At 39.3% G+C, this 20,834-nt stretch overlaps 1 protein-coding gene across 1 annotated transcript in view; it reads left to right on the top strand.

The window, feature by feature from the left end:
- SLC16A10 (solute carrier family 16 member 10) overlaps positions 1 to 20,834 on the top strand; it is a 124,904-nt gene that overhangs the window by 57,523 nt on the left and 46,547 nt on the right. Inside the window, exons 2-3 of the mRNA XM_041723050.1 lie at positions 8,525 to 8,669; positions 11,528 to 11,990. Of these exons, the coding sequence (XP_041578984.1) occupies positions 8,525 to 8,669; positions 11,528 to 11,990 (608 nt within the window). The remainder of the gene's footprint in view (positions 1 to 8,524; positions 8,670 to 11,527; positions 11,991 to 20,834) is intronic.

Below are 20,834 nucleotides of genomic sequence, written 5' to 3'. Positions count from 1 at the left end.
TTCCAAGGTGGTTGAACAATTTAATATTCCCAGTAGCAGCATGTGACAGTTTCAGTTGTTGGTTTCAGTTGCTTTATGTCCTCCTCAGCACTTGTATGATTAGTCCTTTTCATTTTAGCCATTCTAATAGGTATGTGTGGTTTTTCATTGTTTTTTAAATTTACATTTCCCTTTTCATCCTCTTAACAGTGTCTTTCAAAGAAAAGTTCTTAGTTTTGATGAGGTTTATTTTATGGATTGTTTTAAATATTGTATTTAAGAAATCTTTGCCTAACCCAAGGTCACAAAGATTTCTTCCAATGTTTTCTTCTATAAGTTTGATAGTTTTCAGTTTCACATTTAAATTTTACCTATTTTGAGGTAATTTTTACATATGGTGTGAAATAAAGGTCAAATTTTATTGCTTCCTGTATTTCTGAAGCTTTCTTATTGAGTGTAAATTTATCATTGTTATATCTTCCTGATGCATTGACACTTTTATCATTATAAAATGTTCCTCTTTGTTTCTAATAATACTTTTTAAAAAAAATATTTATTTATTCATGAGAGACAGAGAGAGAGAGGCAGAGACACAGGCAGAGGGAGAAGCAGGCTCCATACAGGAAGCCTGACATGGGACTCAATTCCAGGTCTCTAGGATCATGCCCTGGGCTGAAGGCGGCGCTAAACTGCTGGGCCACCTTGGCTGCCCTTATAATACTTCTTAGTCTGTTTTGTCTAGGGTTCATAGGGTTATTTACATGGCATATTTTTTCCTGTTTTTATTTTCTATTTATTTGTGTATTTGTATTTAAAAGCATCTCTTTAAAGAGGATATAATTCCTGTTGTTTTTTTTTTTAAAGATTTTATTTATCTATTCATGAGAGACACACACACACATGGAGAGGCAGAGACTCAGGCAGAGAGAGAGAAGCAGGCTCCATGCAGGGAGCCCAATGTGGGACTCGATCCCAGGACTCCAGGACCACTCCCTGGACTGAAGGCAGGCACTAAACTGCTGGGCCACCCAGGCATCCCTATAATTCTTGTTTTTAAATCTAGTCAGATAATTTTTGCCATTTGACTAGAGTTTTTTTGTCTACTTTTATTTAATGTAATTACTGATATGGTCATATTTAGGTCTGACATTTTGCTGTTTGTTTTTTACTTGTTTCTGTTTTTTTTCTTCTTCTATTCCTTCTCTTTTGCCTTCTTTGCATTAATCAAAGAATTTTAGTAATCAATTTTAACTTCTCTGTTGGCTGTTTGGCTATATCTCTTTGCATTATTTTTTAATGCTTTCTCTGGGTAATATGCATCTTTAAGTTACCCAAATGCATTTTAAATTAATACAGAATTGCTTCTAGTGAAATATAGGAAGCTCACAACAATATATAACATTTGTCTCCGTTTTTAGTGCTATAGTCATATATACAGTGTTATAATTTGCCTTAATAATCACATAAGTTTCTATAATGAAATTATGTGGAAAAAGCATATATATGGGTATTTCACTTTCCTTTGCACCCAAGTTTGCCAGCTGGTATCATTTCCCTTCAGCCTAAACACTTTCTTTAATATTTCTTGTAGTGTAGGGCCCCCCAATGACAAATTCTGTTTTTATTATCAAAAAATGTTATTTTGCCTTCATTTTTGAAGGATAGTTTAGCTGTATATAGAATCCATGGTTGACAGTTTTTTGTCTTCAGCACATTGAATATGACAGTTCCAGTGTCTTCTGTCCTCCATTATTTTTTAGGAGTGGCCAACTGATAATGGTATCGTTTCCCCTTGAATATAATAGTTCATTTTTTTTCTTTTGCTGCTTTCGAAATTTTCTTTTTATCTTTGGCATTGTGAAGTTTATGATTAGGATTGGTTTGCTTAAGAGGTTCTTTGAGCTTCTTAGATCTGTAAGTTAATGTTTTTCACAAAATTTGTGATTTGGGAGGTCTCTTAATCATTCATATATATTTTCCCTCCTTTTTCTTTTTCCCTTCTAGGACTTCAGTTGTACATGTGTTGGGCCTTTTGATTTTTGTCTCACAGATCTCTAAGATTCTGTTCATTTTTATTATTATTTTTCTCTCTCTTCTTGATATTGGGTATGTCCTGTCTTCAGATTTATATGTTTTTTATTTTTTTGTTATTAGTATGCTAGTGAGCCTATAATGCATTCTTTAGTTATGGTGCCTTTCAACTCTGGAGCTTCCTTTTTTTTTTTTTTTTTTTTTCGTAGTTTCCATTTTACTGTTGAGATTTCCTATCTGCATGCTAAATAAGACAATAGGTATTCAATTATTTGAAAATGCTATCCTTTAATACTTCTAACATATTTATAATAAAAATTCTGGAATCTTTGCTAAATGCAACATCTAGCCCATTCAAGGTCAATTAATATTACTTATTTCTTTGTCTAATAACCTTAGGCTGAAACATGGATATTGTAGATAATATTTTGAAGCAATTCTGATTCTATTGTGTTCTTCCAAGAATTACTGAGGTGTTTTTTTTTTTTTTTTTTTTTTTTTTTTAATTACTGAGTTTTTGTTCCTGGTAGGCAGTCAGCTTGCCTGGATTCAAACTGTAAACTCTGTCACTTTGTACTATGCAGCAGCTGGTAATTTTTGCTCATTTCTTACAGCTTTCAGCTGCTATTTTCTTTAGTCTGGCCTCTAACTGGTCTATCCAGTACCTGTATAGTTTCATGATTCTCAAAAAAGCCCACAGACTTACAATTTTTCTTTCAGTTTCAGCTTTTCAAGGGTGAACTCTCCTTCACCTTCTGTTTTAGACATTTTCCAGTGTGATATATGCTTTTTTTCAACACATGTTATAATTATTCTCTTTAGGGTGTTTTGCTTGACCACTGTACTCTGATACTATTAACAGAAGTGGATAGTAAATAAATTTTTAAGGGCCTATTTTTTTAAAAAAATTATTTATTTATTTATTCATGAGAGACACAGAGAGGCAGAGGGAGAAGCAGGCTCCATGCAAGAAGCCTGATGCAGGACTCGATCTTGGGACTCCAGGACCACACCCTGAGCCAAAGGCAGATACACTTAACAACTGATCCACCCAGGGATCTCTAAGTATCTATTTATTTTAGAAACTACACACCTGTGAGTGGGGTCAGAGGCAGAGGAAGAGAGAGAGTTTGGAGCCGACTCCTCACTGAGCACAGAGAATGACAGAGGGTTTCATCTTAAAACCCTAAGATCATGATCTGAGCCAAAATCAAGAGTCAGATGCTCAACCGACTGAGCCACCTAAGTGCCCCAAATGCAAATAATTTAAAAGCCACTCCTTAGTGGAACTATAACTACCAAATAAAATTTAGGGTGGCAACGAAAAGGGCAAGTACAGTCTACTTATTCTTAAATTTTTATGTAGTTACCAGACAGCTCAAGGCTCCAAGAGTTGTTGGAACTTTGTTAAATAGTATTTTACATTTTATTTTATTTTTTAAAAAGATTTATTTATTTATTCATGAGATACAGAGGAGAGAGAGAGAGAGAGGCAGAGACATAGGCAGAGGGAGAAGCAGGCTCCCTGCAAGGAGCCTGATGTGGGACTCAATCCCAGGATCCCAGGATCATGCTCTGAGCCGAAGGCAGACGCTCAACTGCTTAACTACCCAGGCATTCCAATATTTTACATTTTAATCTCAGTTTTGTATTGTTTCTTCTTTTTTTTTTTTTTAAGATTTATTTATTCATGAGAGAGACACAGAGAGGCAGAGACATAGGTAGAGGGAGAAGCAGGTTCCCTGTGGGGAGCCCCATGTGGGACTCAATCCCATGACCCCGGGATCCTGACCTCAGTCAAAGGCAGACTGAGCCACTGAGGTGTCCCCATGTAGTATGGTTTCATTTTATTTGAAAGTATTAGACCAATGTTGAGATATTGCAGAGCAAAGCTGTCATAATTATAACACCTTTATTTAACTTAATATGCAAGAAATTCTTCTTTTTTTATTTTTAAAGATTTTATTTATTTGAGAGGGCATGAGCATGAGAGAGAGGAGGGGCAGAGGGAGAGGTGAAGCAAGGGGGTTTGATCCCAGGACCATGAGATCATGATCTGAGCTGAGGACAGATGCTTAGCGAATCGAGCCACCCAGGTACCCCTGCAGGAAAATCTTATGTATTAAACCTAACCACTTCCTTTGAGTAATTTGCATTCTCCTTTGGCCATATACCAAGAGCTAAGATTCATTCTCGGTAAGGGGTGAGGAACAAAGGATCTGAATAGGAAAATTGGAAAGCTTCCTGGTATTTTTTTTTTCAAGATTTTATTTATTTATTCATGATAGACAGAGAGAGAGAGACAGAGACAGAGAGAGACAGAGACATAGGCAGAGGGAGAAGCAGGCTTCATGCTGGGAGCCTGATGTGGGACTCTATCCCGGATCTTCAGGATCATACCTCCGGCCGAAGGTGTTGCTAAATCGCTGGGCCACTGGGGCTGCCTGTTTCCTGCTATTTTTTAAAAAGATTCCCCACATGGCCTTTCTCTGATGTCCCTATAATATCACACACACATAAAATTAAGAGTATGCAAACACATTCTAAAGACATTTTTATACATTTTTTTGACATCTATCTCTCTTTTTGTAAAGATTTTATTTATTCATGAGAGAGAGAGAGAGAGAGAGGTAGAGACACAGGCAGAGGGAGAAGCAGGCTCCATGCCGGAAGCCCGACACGGGACTCGATCCCGGGACTCCAGGACCATGCCCTGGGCCAAAGGCAGGCTCTAAACTGCTGAGCCACCCAGGGATCCCCCAGACATCTATATCTCTTAAGGCATTTATCACATTCTATGTAGTGTTCTTATTGGATCTTTTTTTTTTTTTTTTGCATATGTGTTGCTAGGCTGAAGTTATTGGAAGGTAGAGAAGTCTTAGTTGTTTTAGTATTCTCAACAGCCTGGGATAGTGCCTAGAATTTGTAATAGGCACTTTTAATAGGAAGGGAGAGAATATTGCCATTCCATAATTTATTTTTTATTTTTTTTAGATTTTTAAAATTTATTTATTCATGAGAGACACACAGAGAGAAAGGCAGAGACTCAGGCAGAGGGAGAAGCAGGCTCCATGCAGGGAACCCGATGCGAGATTTGATCCCGGGACTTCAGGATCATGCCCTGGGCCAAAGGCAGGTGCTAAACTGCTGAGCCACCCAGGGATCCTGCTAATCCATAATTTAAATAGCACTTCTTCTATTGAAAAAGATTTGTTTTCTCACAATATTAGGAAACCCTGTGTGGGTGTTTGGTTTAATTACATCAAGGGCCTAGGGCTAGTTTGCATGTTTTAAATAAAAATTTTACCATACTGGGTATAGTAACTATGTATTTCAGTTTCTCAATTGTTAAATGAACTTAATAAGAGTACTACTGGGACACCTGGGTGGCTCAGCGATTGAGTGTCTGCCTTCCAGCTCAGGGTGTGATCCTGGAGTCCCAGGATAGAGTCCCGCATCGGGCTCCCTGCATAGAGCCTGCTTCTCCCTCTGTCTATGTCTCTGCCCGCCCCCCTTTCTCTCTGTCTCTGTCTCTCATGAATAAATAAATAAAATCTTAAAAAAAAAAAAAAGAGTACCTACCTACAGAGTTTTGGGGATTAAATAATATAATCATCTCTGAGTATATAAATGATCTCAAAATATTATTGAGTTTTTAGTAATAATACAATCAGACTTGGCAGGGGTGAAAGGCAGTAGCAGTCTTTTATTTTTATGTTGTGTGTCATAACCCATAAGACTTTGCATTCTCTGGGTTGCCATATTAAAACTTTATAAAAGCTAGAAATTTTATGAGTTAACAATGGCAACTAATTATTCATTCAAGAATTAATTTCTCCTTGAATTTTTTTTTAATGATTTTATTTATTTATTCATGAGAGACAGAGAGAGAGTCAGAGACACAGGCGGAGGGAGAAGCAGGCTCCTTGCAGGGAGACTGATGTGGGACTCGATCCTAGACCCCAGGATCATGCCCTGAGCCAAAGGCAGATGCTCAACCACACTGAGCCACCCAGGCGTCCCTCTCCTTGAATTTGATCAAAGGATCAACCTAACTTCATCTGTTGCTGATTATTATTGTAACAGAATGGGCTGTTGGGATTTTAGCCAAGGCACTAAGGTGTGAAATTCAAAAGTGATGTATTTCATGTTCAAGAACCAGTTAAAGGCTCTAAAACCCATAAGAAGGACATTTATGGGTCAAGGAAGAACATTTTGTGAGGATTCTTTCAGAATTATGCTATGGCCTCTTCTTACGACATGGGAGAAGTAGGAGTGCGTACTCTCACACGTGATATCTAGTGAGAGGAACTTTAGAGGGACCATTCAGAGATTTAAAGAGTTCTCTTCGGTTAGGGGGCACAGAGGAGTGGGGTCTGAATCCCCTGAGAAATCCAACAAGGAGAGAAGTATAGCTGGCTAACCACTCCCGTAGGCAAAGCTATCCAAGAGTTGGTCGTGTTGGAATTTGTCTACACTCCCACATCTGTCAGGACAAAGCAATCTGAATGTTTCCTATACGTCAGAGGCAGGCCTAGTGGAGGAGAGGGGGGCAGTCTGGAGCTGTTTTGATTAAGGACAATGAAGCTCCAACAGTTGGTCTTTTTAAGTGACAGCAAGACCGCCAGGAGGAAAATGAATTATCGTTGTCAGTGGAGCTACAGTCACCAGATCTCTGAGGTGAGACTGAAGAATCCACAAAAATGCATCTGAGAAAAAGAAGTCTGCTTCAGACACGATCAGACGTCTTTTGGCAGGACCACTTAAGTTGGAATCTCTTGGCCTGCCTTGTCCCAGCTTCACTCTTTCCCATGCCTATTTTAGAGAGTGTGGCAGCTGGGGAGCGGGGGAAGAGGTCGTAAAAAAGAGACAAAGCCGGGGTTGGGAAAAAAGATTTGATGACCATGTGAAGATTGGTCTGTTACTAAAAGTGACCATAGGCCTTCCTGCTTTTAGTGTTGGCTGGAAGAATTATATGGGCCTGCTGAAGTGGTCACCCAGCTGCAAGGGAACATTTTTCCCCTGCATGAATTTTACGAGGATAGTTGAGACAAAAATAAAGTTGTATTTGATTATATCCTGCAGTTAGTGCTTGTTCAATGGGCATAAAAATTTAAACTTTTTCATATTTGGCATAGCAGATCAAAATTTAAACAGTGATACATAAAGACTTGTTTTTTTAAGGCATAAAATCTTGTTTTATTCTTAAAAGTACTTTGACTTATGTGAACATTACATGCACTATATATAAATGTACGCTCTTGGATTTCTTAACGTGATACTCTATTTCATGTTGGTGTTTCACTTTGTTATAAAGTGCCTTTATCAAAAAATAGATATTATTCTTCTATTTTGGGGGATCCCTGGGTGGCTCAGCGGTTTGGCGCCTGCCTTTGGCCCAGGGCGCGATCCTGGAGTCCCGGGATCGAGTCCCACGTCAGGCTCCCGGCATGGAGCCTGCTTCTCCCTCTGCCTGTGTCTCTGCCTCTCTCTCTCTCTCTCTCTCTCTCTATCATGAGTAAGTAAAAAATAAAGAAAAATCTATTTTGCCTAGATTATTTATTTCATAAAGAAATATGACAGGTGACTAAACTTTTTTAATGAAAATAAATTATTATAAATCCATGATGTTTTTTATATAAGATAGTAGACTAAAAAGTTACTTTTCCCTGTTTCTCCTTAAGTAGACCCATCCTGAACAGCTCTGCACATCTGGGACTGGAGTTGTATTACTAATCTGGCCAATCTCCTCTTTGTACTCTCCACTTCTTAATCCCCCACCACCAACACCTAAATCAAGATTACATTGTTTGAGATAATGGAAACAACCCAAATGTTTATCTGTAGGTGAATGGATAGAGAATGTGTGTGTGTAGGTGTGTTTGTACACACACACACACACACACACACATACATACAAATACAACATACACACATGCATTCCTAAATTATCTCATTTTTTAAATGACTTCCTTTCTGTAGACTAGAAGTTGCTTAAAACCATAGGTAACAGCTTAGCATTAATAGTGTTTGGGTCATAAGAGAACGATTTGATTAATAATACAAGCTTTTCAAGAATTCAGTTAAACACAAATAATTGGGGATGCCGGGGTGGCTCAGGGGTTGAGTATCTGCCTTTGGCTCCAGGCGTGATCCCAGGGTGCGGGAATAAGTCCCCCATTGGGCTCCCCACAGGGAGCCTGCTTCTCCCTCTGCCTAAGTCTCTGCCTCTCTCTCTCTGTGTCTCTCATGAATAAATAAAATCTTTAAAACACACACACACACACACACACACACACACACACAAATAATTGCTGTGCAATTATAATTAGTATCGGCCAGTCCTTTGAGCTGTGATTCAGGTTTGTTTCTAATTTATTCCAACTTCCTCCCATCCCAAAAAGTAATAGCTTTTTTTTGCACTGCTATTGTTCTAAATATGTATTATGTCCTATGGGATAAGTACAAATGCAGTTTGCCATGTCATAATGTTCCTTTTGTGCCTCTTTTACAGCATGGGTAAGTTCTCTGTCCATGGGGATGATTTTCTTTTGCTGCCCAATAGCCAGTGTCTTCACAGACATGTTTGGATGTCGGAAGACAGCTGTTGTGGGTGCTGCTGTTGGATTCATTGGACTCATGTCCAGTTCTTTTGTAAGGTAAGGACTTGATTGTTCCTGCTGCTTTTCAAGAACTGTTAGATACTATAAAGTTGTGCTTTCAGAAACTTTACTGTTTACAAGGAAAAATCTTCCTTTCCGTTGCAAAAGCTTTTAAGCAGTGTGACTTACTTACCACAGTGTTAGCCGTAGTCCAAGCTTCATAATTTGAATGCTTTTACTTGTAGCTCTCTCATATTTTTTCAAAAAATTTCATTTTTTGACCCACCGATCAAGAGCTACCAAGCTTTCAGAGGAGTGAGGGGAAATGTGGTGTAAGTTCAGGTGTTGAACCCACCTTCCTGTGATCCCAGTCCTGGTTTCTTAGGAAAGCCTTCTCTGGCAACTCCAGGTCACATCAGTATTCCTTCTTGGAATTCTCTTTATACACATGATTGGTATTTACTGATTTGCACTGCAATTCTTCAGTTGTCAAACTTCAACGATTTGAACCAGCTGTTACTGCGGTGAAAATTTAGAAGTAAAAGAAGCTCAGTAGCAGTGAAATGCCATTGTTTGTGCTTATGTGCTTTACTCTGTAGGAGAAATATGAAGCTAACATCACCCGGCATTCATTCATTTATTCATTCATTCATTTAGACAATGGTCTGGAATCTCTCACTCTCTCTTTTTAAGATTTTATTTATTTATTCATGAAATACACACACACACACACACACATACACACACACACACACAGAGAGGCAAAGACATAGGCAGAGGGAGAAAGCAGGCTCCATGCAAGAAGTCCGATGTGGGACTTGATCCCAAAACTCCGGGATCACGCCCTGAGCCAAAGGCAGTCAGTTGCTCACCCAAGGAGCCACCCAGGCGTCCCTCACCCAGAATTTTTTTTTTTTTTTTTAATTTTTATTCATTTATGACAGTCACAGAGAGAGAGAGGCAGAGACACAGGCGGAGGGAGAAGCAGGCTCCATGCACCGGGAGCCCGATGTGGGATTCGATCCTGGGTCTCCAGGATCGCGCCCTGGGCCAAAGGCAGGCGCCAAACCGCTGCGCCACCCAGGGATCCCCCTCACCCAGAATTTAATACTTAAAATAGTGTACAAGAGAATGTTTTTGATTTATATCCATGGCCTCTGGTTTTCCAACTGACAGCTTTGCAATACTGTGGAATAATTGTTAAGATACAGATGTTCTTGATGATACGGTGTCAGTACTATTTTTATTTATTTATTTTTAAAATATTTAAAAATATTTTTAAGATTTTTAAAAATATTTATTTATTCATAAGAGACAGAGAGAGGCAGAGACACAGGCACAGGGAGAAGCAGGCTCTGTGCAGGGAGCCCAACATGGGACTCAATCCTGGGACTCCAGGATCAGACCCTGGGCTGAAGGCTGCGCTAAACCGCTGAGCCACCCGGGCTGCCCAGTACTATTTTTAATGTATGCTTTGAAAATGGCAGAGAACTATATAATAGATCTAGATTTTTCCTTTTAAAATTGTTAAATAAAAATAAATTAACACCTTAAGAAGTAAGTTGCAGTTATCTGGAATACTACTTATGTACAACAACTGAGGCTGAATGAATAAAGTATTATTTATATTTTGTTCTATATTATTTGAGGTAGATGTCTTGTTTCACTAAGCAGATTATGAGCAGGGCATTTTCACATTTTTAATATTTTTTTCCATCAAGTACCTGGGACATATAGCTGCTCAATATATGTTATGGTATAGAGTGGAGATTCAGTTAAGGGTGATCAGAGTGAGGTAAAATTAATTTGGAAAAGCCTAGAAGTGACTCTTGAGCCTCATTTGGAGATTGTGCGAACTGTGGATTACTAGAGGGGGAAGGACATGTTAGAGAATTGCCAGCATGCCTTGATTTTATCGGATTCTAGAGTTCCTTATGATTACTTTAGCATATTGCTAAACTAGTATTATTGTTCAAAATTTAATTATTAACCAACTTTATCTGTGTTAGTTTCTAATAAATAATTTGCCTTTACCTACTGATCTATAGCCTTTTGAATTGACTTTTCAAAAGAAAAAAAAGTTTTATTCCTTACCTTGTTTCAAAGAACGTAATAATATGATCCTTTATATTCATAAAAGATGTGCAATTACATTATTTTTGGTTAAACTATAAAATTATTAATCCTTTATTATTCTTTAGGGGTATACATGGCCTTAAAACTTACAAGGTGGGATCACAAATAACACACTTCACTTAGTCTTTCTGCAATCAGAATATGATTTCTTGTTATCTTGTGCAACACTGAGAGCCACGCCATACAGGGCGAAGGTTGGTCTACAGCCCTTAGGCCAGCAAAAATGAGATACAACTGCTCTTCTGTGCAAATGTTTCTGATATAACCTTGGGGAGAAAACATCAAATGCAGCTTTTCCTTTGAATAGATTGCTTAGTAAGTGCCTGGGAAATCTCAATTAAATGAGTTTTCATAGTAAAATGATAATTTTTCAAAACTCTTATTGAGACCAGGCTTTTCGGTTGTTAGTGTAATCACTGTCAATTTTACTGAGGCCCTTCCTGGCACTGTGCTTTCTGAGTTGTGGAGAGCACAGCAGTTCTTCCCAAGTGCTGCTTGGTTCACCTGAAATGCATAGAAAGAGGAAGAGGAACAAGATCATAGTTGTCCTTAGTGGTCATTTTTCACATACTCAAGGCGTCTTATTATCCATTCCGATTGAATTAAAATATTTTTAGTGTTGTATTCTTGATTTATGAAGTCTTTCACCTCTTTTTGGTAAGTATTTGCATAGACGGCGTCAGTGAACTAAAATCCACTTTTAGTATGAGGTTGCTATTCTGCTAAGCACTTGATAAAAATAATGAAAGCTACTTTCCATCTTTTTCATCTTTCCACAGCTCCATCGAGCCTCTGTACCTGACCTATGGCATCATATTTGCCTGTGGCTGCTCCTTTGCATACCAGCCTTCGCTGGTCATTTTGGGACATTATTTCAAGAAGCGCCTTGGACTGGTGAATGGCATTGTCACCGCCGGCAGCAGCATCTTCACAATTTTGCTGCCTTTCCTTTTAAGGTTCCTGACTGACAATGTGAGCTTCTTCTACACACTGAGGGTCCTCTGCATCTTCATGTTTGTTCTGTTTCTGGCTAGCTTTACTTACCGACCTCTTGCTCCAAATGCCAAAGATAAAGAGAGTGGAACAAAAGGAAGCAACAGATTCTCCCTCTTTTCCAGGAGGAAGTTTAGTCCTCCAAAAAAAATTTTCAATTTTGCCATCTTCAAGGTGACAGCTTATGCAGTTTGGGCAGTTGGAATACCACTTGCACTTTTTGGATATTTTGTGCCTTATGTTCACTTGGTGAGTATGCTCCTTTGGCTTTGCTAGTAACAGATATTGTTATTTCATATAAGAAAAGTTCTTAGAAGAGCAAGATAGATCACGTTGAAGTTGGCCTTAGACATCATCCTGGTTGTAATTCAGGGACTCTTGAAATTCAAGTTCCCTTAAACAAGGGCAACACAACCATCAGATCATTAAATAAGAGGGTATGTTTCATGGTGTGCTTTGGTATTTTAAAAATTGCCAAACCTAAATAAACAAACACTTTAAAAAAAAAAAAAAAGGCTAGAATACTAGAACAAATATCACCAGTACAAAAACTTAATAGCTCACGTATCTTTCAAATAGCTTACAAATCATAATCAGGGACAGAGACAGTGCAGTGATTTTTGTCAACATCAGTAAACTCTTTTTTGACAAAAGGGTACAGAAATTAGGTAAATTGTAAAAGCCAGTGACCTTGACACAAGAAGCATTACATATATTTGTGGGATACTTCTGGGAAAATGGGAATCCTTTTCAGAGGATTATTTAAGAAATGTTAGCAAGTTCTAAATGAGGGGAGAATAGGAATTTCACAGGAAATTAAGAATTCAAGTGCTCAAGCAATTTATATTGTTTACTTCTATCTCAAAGGCAAATTTAAGCCTCTTGATACTGAAACAAAAATTAGCAGTATCTGAATATTTGCCCCTGGCAGGATTTCTTCTAAAGTTCTTCCTTTTTTCTTACTGTTGGGGCTAAAAATGTATTTACAGTTCAACATACTTGATAGATCATAAACAAAAATGATGCTAGGACATACTTCTGTATGTATTCTATGTGTATGACCTTGGATCTTTTCTAGCTTTTAGTCTACTTTTGGACATTAATACAATTTTTCTTTAAAGTTTTGGTGGAAGTTGGTAACAACTCAAGGAATTTGGGGCTCAAAGAATCAGCTAGTAAACTATGTGATCAACTTTTTGTGGGTTCCAATGCTTGATTTGGAAAGGAATTAAGTCAAGGAAACAGAAAGAAATGGTAAGCAGTCCTGGACCTAAGAATAATTTTGATTTTTCAATTCCTCTTATTCTCGTTTTGCTACAAGTGTTAATGAAGCAACTGAGATGACCAATGGGAGACAGGCAGAAGGACTAGTTTTTAGTACTCTTGAGTCAACTTGGTATTTTGCAGAGACCGAGCTACTAGGTAAAATAACCTAGTATGTGACCCCTGTCAGATATGTAGTATATGGCTACATCTTGACCTGATAGTCCATTTTTACGCTTTTAGGAAGGTGTGTCAAAACCATCTGAAGCTGTTTTTTTGTTGGAATATAGATGCATTGTGGAAGGGTCTACTTTACCAACTACCCCTTCCATTGCTTCTATGGTTAAAACATTTGTGGTGTCCTTCTCAGAGATGAGTAGACTTTTAAAAAATGTTTTCTTTGGTGCTACTAAGTGAGCACACGCAGAGAAATCAGTATCTGTTTTGTTAATACCAGACATTTACCGAAGGATAAGTGGTGGGTGACTATCTAGTTATTTCTGGTAATATAATTTGTAAAATAATTTGACATATATTATTTCATCACACTCACACAAAACCTGTGAAGTAGGCATAATAAACAATATTAGCCCACATTGTAGAGGCTGGAAAACAGATCCATCATTAGCAGAGATGTTAAGTGAAATGAGTATGCCTTAAGGAAACTTAATAACTGTGTTACTAATCTTCTTAAATCAAATTTCATGATGAGTGATGAGTTAGACAGGATTATAAATATTAATGTCATCAGGAAGCTGTAAATCAGATAGCACACAGAACATTAAAGTCTGTTAATTCTGATAACAAACCACGTCTTTTTTTCTGCTTTCCCTCCTTCTAGGCATGTTTTCTTACAAAACGTATTGATATTTCTCATTTGTGATTTTGTTTTTCCTTTGTCAAACTGTTACAGCACTAAAAGCCATATTGGAGAGGAAACACCACATAGTTAAATGCCTTGTGGGCTATTTAGGTCTCATGTTAGATGTGTGCACTGAGTTTGTCACTGTGTTGTAAATTAAGGTTTGGACTGTAGATACTTCCTTAACCCAGGCTTCCCCTTAGAGGAGGAAAAGATGCCTCACATCTTTCCAAATGTACATAGATGACATCCAACTCATGTTAAACCCTTTACTGGGTGTCGGAAGGATACACGTGTGACGTTTAAGAACCTGTCAAAGGAGCTTAAAATCTAGTAAATGTAAGAATAAAAGCTGTTATGGTTTATAACTTTTACATACATTATCTTATTTAATCTTCACAGCAATGGAGTACCTGTGATATAGCATCTTCATTTCACTGATGAAAAGACTGAGCAGCTGAGAAATTTAAAAACTTGCCCAGGGTCACAGAAATAGTGACTGGTAATTATTGGTGTGGCACTTTTCTTCCAGAGACAGTGTTATTTATATATTGGGTGAAGGTAAAAGATCTGTGGTAAGACAGATCTGGGTTTTGTCCCCGACTAGCTGCGTGACCTTGAGTAACATCTGTGAGAATCAGTTTCTTCATCTATCAAATAGGGATAAACCCAATTCTGTAGAGTTGTTTTAAGGAGTAGAGGAAATATGTGTAAAGCATCTATCCAGTTCTGGTATAAAAAATGAGAGTTATTTTAATTTAAAGACCATGTGATTGCCGATTGAGTAGTTTTTAAGTGAGGGCTATAGAAGAGTCAAAGGAAAAAGATGATATCCATTTGGAAAAGTGGTTAGTAAAAGCTTTGCAGGACTGGAGTTGGGCCTTGAGCATGAGACTTGGTGTTAAATTCAGATTCTTAATCAACTAACTTATCTAGGTCTTCCTTGAAGATTCAGAAGTACAATGAATTAGTTAAGTTAAAAATTCTGAGATTTTAGAATTTAGAATATACATGATTTGAGGGAGAATATGTATGGTTTGTGTCAGTCTTGCTTTTGCAGTGGGTTGGAGGTTTTATCTTTTAGTAGTTGACTTTTAAGATGAATCCTATTGCTTCCCCAAAGCTGTCAGGTGATCTCACTTTTAGGCCTACCCACTTATAATCTCCATTGTGAGGCTACAAATCTTATAGATCAATTTAGATGAGGCCTAACTTTAAGATTTTAAAAATTTGAGGGAGTGACTGTGTGTGCCCGTGCGAACATGAGCGATGGAGGGGTGGGCAGAGGGAGAGGGACAAGCTCCCCACTGAGCAGGAAGCTCGACTCAGGACTCAAGCCCAGGCCCCTGGGATCATAACCTGAGCCAAAGGCAGACTCTTAACCGACTGAGCCACTCAAGGCCCCAAGGCCTAACTTTCTAAATAACCATTGTTAGTGGCAGCTGCTTTAGTTTTTAGTTATTTGCCCCTTTTGCCTGGGAGTTGTTTTGCTTTGTTTTCTGGGCTACATATTTTTGGCTTCTCCTTATTTAGTTTTTCTTCGTTAGCTTCCAGAAGCATAACACTCTCTTAGTTTTCTTCTTAACCTCTCCCTCACCCCTTAATATCTTTGCTGGTTCTTTTTTCACCCTGACCCTTAATATCAATGTGTCCTAGGGCTTGTCCCTGATATTTTTATCTACTCATTCTACTGGTAGTTTCATCTAGTCTCCTGAGTTCAAACATTATATATAGGCCAGTCACTCTAAATTTGTATTTCTTACTCAGATTGCTTTCCTAAATTCTCTACCAGACTTTTATTTTTTTTTTTAAGATTTTATTTATTTATTCATGAGAGACACACAGAGGCAGAGACACAGGCAGAGGGAGAAGCAGGCTCCCCGGGAAGGGCCTTATGTGGGACTCGATCCCAGGACCCCAGGATCATGACCTGAACCAAAGGCATACGCTCAACCATCGAGCCACTCAGGTGCTCCCCTCTACCAGACGTTTAGAACTAACTGCCTACTTAATATCTCCACTTGCAGGACTGCTAGGTGTTTCTGATTTAATACATCCAATCCTGAAGTCCTGGTCTTACCCCTTCACAACCCTGCTTTGCCCCCAGCCCTTCCCATCTTAGAAGATGACAATTTCATCCCTGTAATTGATCAGGCCCAAAACCTTGGAATCATCCTTGGCTCTTCTTTCTTCTATGCCACACTCCTGATCCAGTCTGGAAATTCTGGTGGTTCTTCTAGGATCTGACCACCTTTCATCATCCTCACTACCGTTCCATTGACCAGGCCACCATCGTCCCTAGCCTGAATCCCTGCCCTTGTCACGTAACTGGGCTCCCTGCTAAGTTCCCTGCCCACTGCAACCTGTTCTCTATACAGAAGCCACCAGTGTCCTTTCAACACATGAGTCACTCTGCTCAAAATCCTTTACTGGCTGGCTCTCCATTTCTTTGAGAGTAAGAACTCCTGTCCTTATAGTGGACTACAAGGTACTCCCTTGATCTGGCCCCTCTTTTCTCTCTGATCTCACCTTATGGCTTTGCCTCCCTTGCTCACTCTGCTCCTGCCACACTGTTCTTTTTGTTTTTAAAAGATTTTATTTTGAAGTAATCTCTACACCCAATGTGGGGCTTGTACCTACAACCCCAAGATCAAGAGTTTCACACTCCTCTGACTGAGCCAGCCAGGTACCCCTCTATTCACCTTTTAATGAGGAATAGCTTGACCACCTGATTCAAACTCCCTTTTCCCCCCTCCCCTCTCCACAGCATTCCCAAAACCTCTCATGCTGCTCTTTTTCTTTTTCCATTGCACCTAATACCTTCTAACATATTACATAATTTATTATTATTATTATTTGCTGTCTATATGTATATCTCTGCTAGAATATAAACCTCATGAGGCTAAGGATCTTTATGTTTTGTTCAGTGAGCGATCCCACAATGCCTAGTGCACGGTGGGTCCTCAAGTATTTGTCTAATGACTGAACATATTATGGGTAAGTCTAAAGCTACACTATGTAAACAATATTCATTTTCTTTCCATTTCAGTCTTTAAAGTTGTCTCTGATGCCATAATGATTTTTTACATTTTCACATTTTATAGGATATAATGGTATTCCTACTCATTAAAGTTAATAACTCAAACTTGGCAAACCTCCAGAGTAATTAACACTAATGCCATCTGTTAACGGAGAAAAGAATTGATGTGTTTTGCTTTGACCCACACCTTTATATGTTTATGTTGAAATTGTCAATTGATAAATAGAAGAGATTTCTGCATCTCTGTCACTATTTTAAGTATACGGAAGGAGGAAATAGGAATACTTGGTGGCCATCCCTATTAATGAGGAAAGCTAGACAGTTGGTGTCTGCCCTACTGGGTGGCAACCGAAAAATCTCAAAAAGCCCTGGGTGGTGTGTGTAAGAGTAGGGTTGGATTCAGGAGTCATGGCCTGACCAAAATCTGGTTTGCTAGGCACAGGGCCACATCAGTCAGATGACTGATAAATCCCTAGGAATGACAATGATAATGTAACTTTTCTCAGTGACGTGAAGTGCTCCGTCCTCAGTACAAAGGTGATGCTTTAGTTTTTATTACTTCCACATCTCTTCTGTTCCTACTCACCTTGAAAAGCAGCTACTGAGTACCTGTGTTCTTTGACTCTAGAACATAGGGTAGTTGAGTCAAATTTTAGTTTTTAAGCTTTAGACCCACATAGTTTTCTATCAAAGAGAAGATGACTGATGTATGCTGTAATCTGTAATATATGTTGTTTATTAGCCTATTTCGAAAATTTGGTGATAAGCTAGGGATGTGTCAGTTTTGTGTCAGGAAGTGATTGTTCTCAAAAGAAACTTTGATCTGTTAGAAGGACCCATTTATCTAATGCTGTGATTAAAGACCCAACCATTTGCCTGCTGACAGGGCAATTAAGTAGACACCAAGTCCAGTTGTAATTGGAAACGAACAAGTTGTGTTTTTAAAGTAGATATGAAATTTTGAGACAAAACATGCCAATACGTGAGGCATTTTATAGCTTTGATTAATGCCATATGCTGTCATGAGTCAATACAGGAATGTCACCGTTAGACCTCACTGGTCAGAGCCCCTGTGATCATATTGTGAGAGCAGGAATCCGCTCCAAGCCAGAGCTCAGGGTGCTGAGCCATGCAAACAGGAGCAGCATACATGCTTTCATTCCATTTGTGGCTTCCTAGGAGGGAGATTCAGGTAACATTTGTCCGGAATCTACAACCTGTCGAGCATCTTCACAAAATCTCATGTAGCCATCACAAGAATGAGTGTGTCAAGTATAATAAATAACTAGAAACTTCGGGCTAAGGAAATGACTCAGCTGCTAAATTATACTTGTTCAAGACCACTCACTGAGTTACGCTCAGAGCTGGGATTTGAACACAGATGTTGGACTCATGTTCTTTTTATGAAAGAGTCTGCTGTCCCTTCATCAAGTCACCTCACAGTTGAAGTGCTGCTTGTTATCAGGCAAAGTCTTCTTTGCTTTGCAAGTTTCCCTTCCATTCTCAGCATGAAGAAGAGAGGCGGTGCTGGATCCACCCCAGCACTCGGAGCCCGTGGAGAGGACGGTGGAGGAAATGGGCTTCTGCCCTAATGTAATGTGTGAATCAGAGGGTGTCACGTAACCGCATTTCCAGCCCCTTCATCTCTTCTGATCTCTAGCACATTGCGAATGTGAGAAAACTGAGTTGCTTATCACAAACATATTCTGTGACAAGCAGAACATGGCATACACGGTTTTGAGCATAGCAGAAGAAAAAAATGGACATATATAAAAATTTATAGCAAGATCTGTCATATATTTGGTTAACATAAGCACTATTATAGGAAGACAGGAAAAAATAGCTTATATTTTAGAGTTACATATAAACTCTGAGGTCACCGATGGATCGTTAGTGTCCTGAGAAGGCCCTAAAGAGTCCGTGTGCTGGAAAGCTGTACCTTCTGTCTTGTTTTTTTCGTTTTAAGAATCTCAGGTTTTATTGGCTAAAACACACTTTTTGAATAATTTCAAAATTTAACTGTTATGTGGATGTTTGCTTATCCCTCAAATGCTTGGATTAGTATCAAAGTTTGTTGAAGTTTGAAGAACCTAAATTAGGTAAGGGTCCTATTGTGATTTTTAGGTCAATCAGAAAAAAAGTCAGTATGATAGAAGATGAATACAAACAGAAATCTGAATTTGAAGAATCTTCCCTTTGTGAGGCTATATTTGGACATTGGCTTTACCCCATATTTATCAGGGGGTTGTGATGGGTGGAGAGTGATCTGATCCATTGAGAGTACGTTTCTGCTCGTTTAACCTTAACCTCTGAGTTCCAGAGCATCTCTTTGGAGAAACCTTTGCAGACACTAACTCCAAGGGTCACAGAGCATAAGAGGAAACAGGCCTTAGTTACATAATTGTCCTGCAGGGAAGAGGCTTTAGCGCCCGGAAAGTTGGAGGGCTGCACATGTCTTGTGTATCGGCCCCCAGACTGCCCGTGCCGCTGTCAGTTTTCCCCTCTGCTTTTCCTTTCTGTCCCCATTATCTCTACTGAGCTTTTGACCTTCCCCTACCATCACCCGTTGTAATCAGGACGTGTATACTCCCTTGTAACAAATTGGAGAAAAGCTCGTTTAATGGGAGGTGGTGCCGACCATTTGGCGGCGAAGCTGCAAACATGGACAGCCGGTGTGCAGATGTGCAATCCAGCTGTGTGTGCAGCCGTGTCAAATTGAGCAGATTCATTCTTGGAGGGGCACGGCAGGAGCAACTGCAGCAGCCAGAGCTCCGGAGCGTGGTTTAAGACTCTGCATGTCCGGTCCTTATGGCCACTCAGGGCTTGGCTTTCAACTGCAAGTTTCTTTTAAACAGATGTAACCTTTATCGACTTCCCACATCTTTACTATCAGTTTACAGGAAGCTCCACAAACGTGATTTTTCCCTGGAACCTCAGGGCCACACTGCGGGATAGGCATGAGGCTGGGCTTCTACCTGGTGTAGCCTGGGCTTGAGCCCAGCTCCTCTATAAGAGTGTGGCCTTTTTTTTTTTTTTTTTTTTCTTTAAGGGTTTAATTATTTGACAGCACAAGCAGAGAGTATGACAAGGAGAGGGAGAAGCAGACTCCCTGCTGAGCAGGGAGCCCTATGTGGGGCTTGATCCCAGGACCCTGGGATCATGACCCTAGCTGAAGGTAGATGCTTAACCGACTGAGCATCACCCAGGGTGCCCCAAGACTGTGGCTTTTAAATAAATTATTTACATACCTGCAAAGATATATAACAGTAATTTAGGAGGTGAAAGGGATTGTACGGATGATTTTTTTTTTTAAGATTTTACTTATTTAAAAAAAAAGATTTTATTTATTCATGAGAGAAACAGAGAGAGAGAGAGAGAGAGAGAGAGGCAGAGACACAGGGAGAGAGAGAAGCAGGCTCCATGCAGGGAGCCTGATGTGGGACTTGATCCCAGGACCTCAGGGTCACGCCCTGGGCTGAAGGCGGCACTAAACCGCTGAGCCACCCGGGCTGCCCTGTATGGGTGATTTAATTGCACTTTTTTTTTTTATTAGACTAGTAAAGGAAGTAAGGCACAGAAAGTGTAAGTTGCTTGCCAAACATCACATGGTAAAAAAAAACAGCACAACATCCAAGAATTTCCATGGAAAATAAATGGAAGCTTATCATAGCCTAAAATGTAAGTGTGTACATAGTAGAAACAGGATTTTTAGAGAGACGAAATAGTTTTCCTATGTAACATAAGCCTCGCCAACTCAGGACTCACTTCCTAGTCAGAGGTTGCCTTTCCATTGTGACACACCGCAGTTCCTCCGAGTTGCCAGTAGCAGTTATACTGGCGTTGTTGTCTATCTTTTGTGGACATATTTGGAACTCGGGGTCAAGGATGTCCCTGAGAACGCAGGCCTTGCAGTTAGTCTCCTTGTAAA

This window comes from Vulpes lagopus, chromosome 1 (genome assembly GCF_018345385.1).
Source record: "Vulpes lagopus strain Blue_001 chromosome 1, ASM1834538v1, whole genome shotgun sequence".
NCBI classification, from domain to species: domain Eukaryota; kingdom Metazoa; phylum Chordata; class Mammalia; order Carnivora; family Canidae; genus Vulpes; species Vulpes lagopus.
The sequence above is the reverse complement of the archived record's forward strand: the minus strand, read 5'-3'. Positions and strand labels throughout refer to the sequence as shown.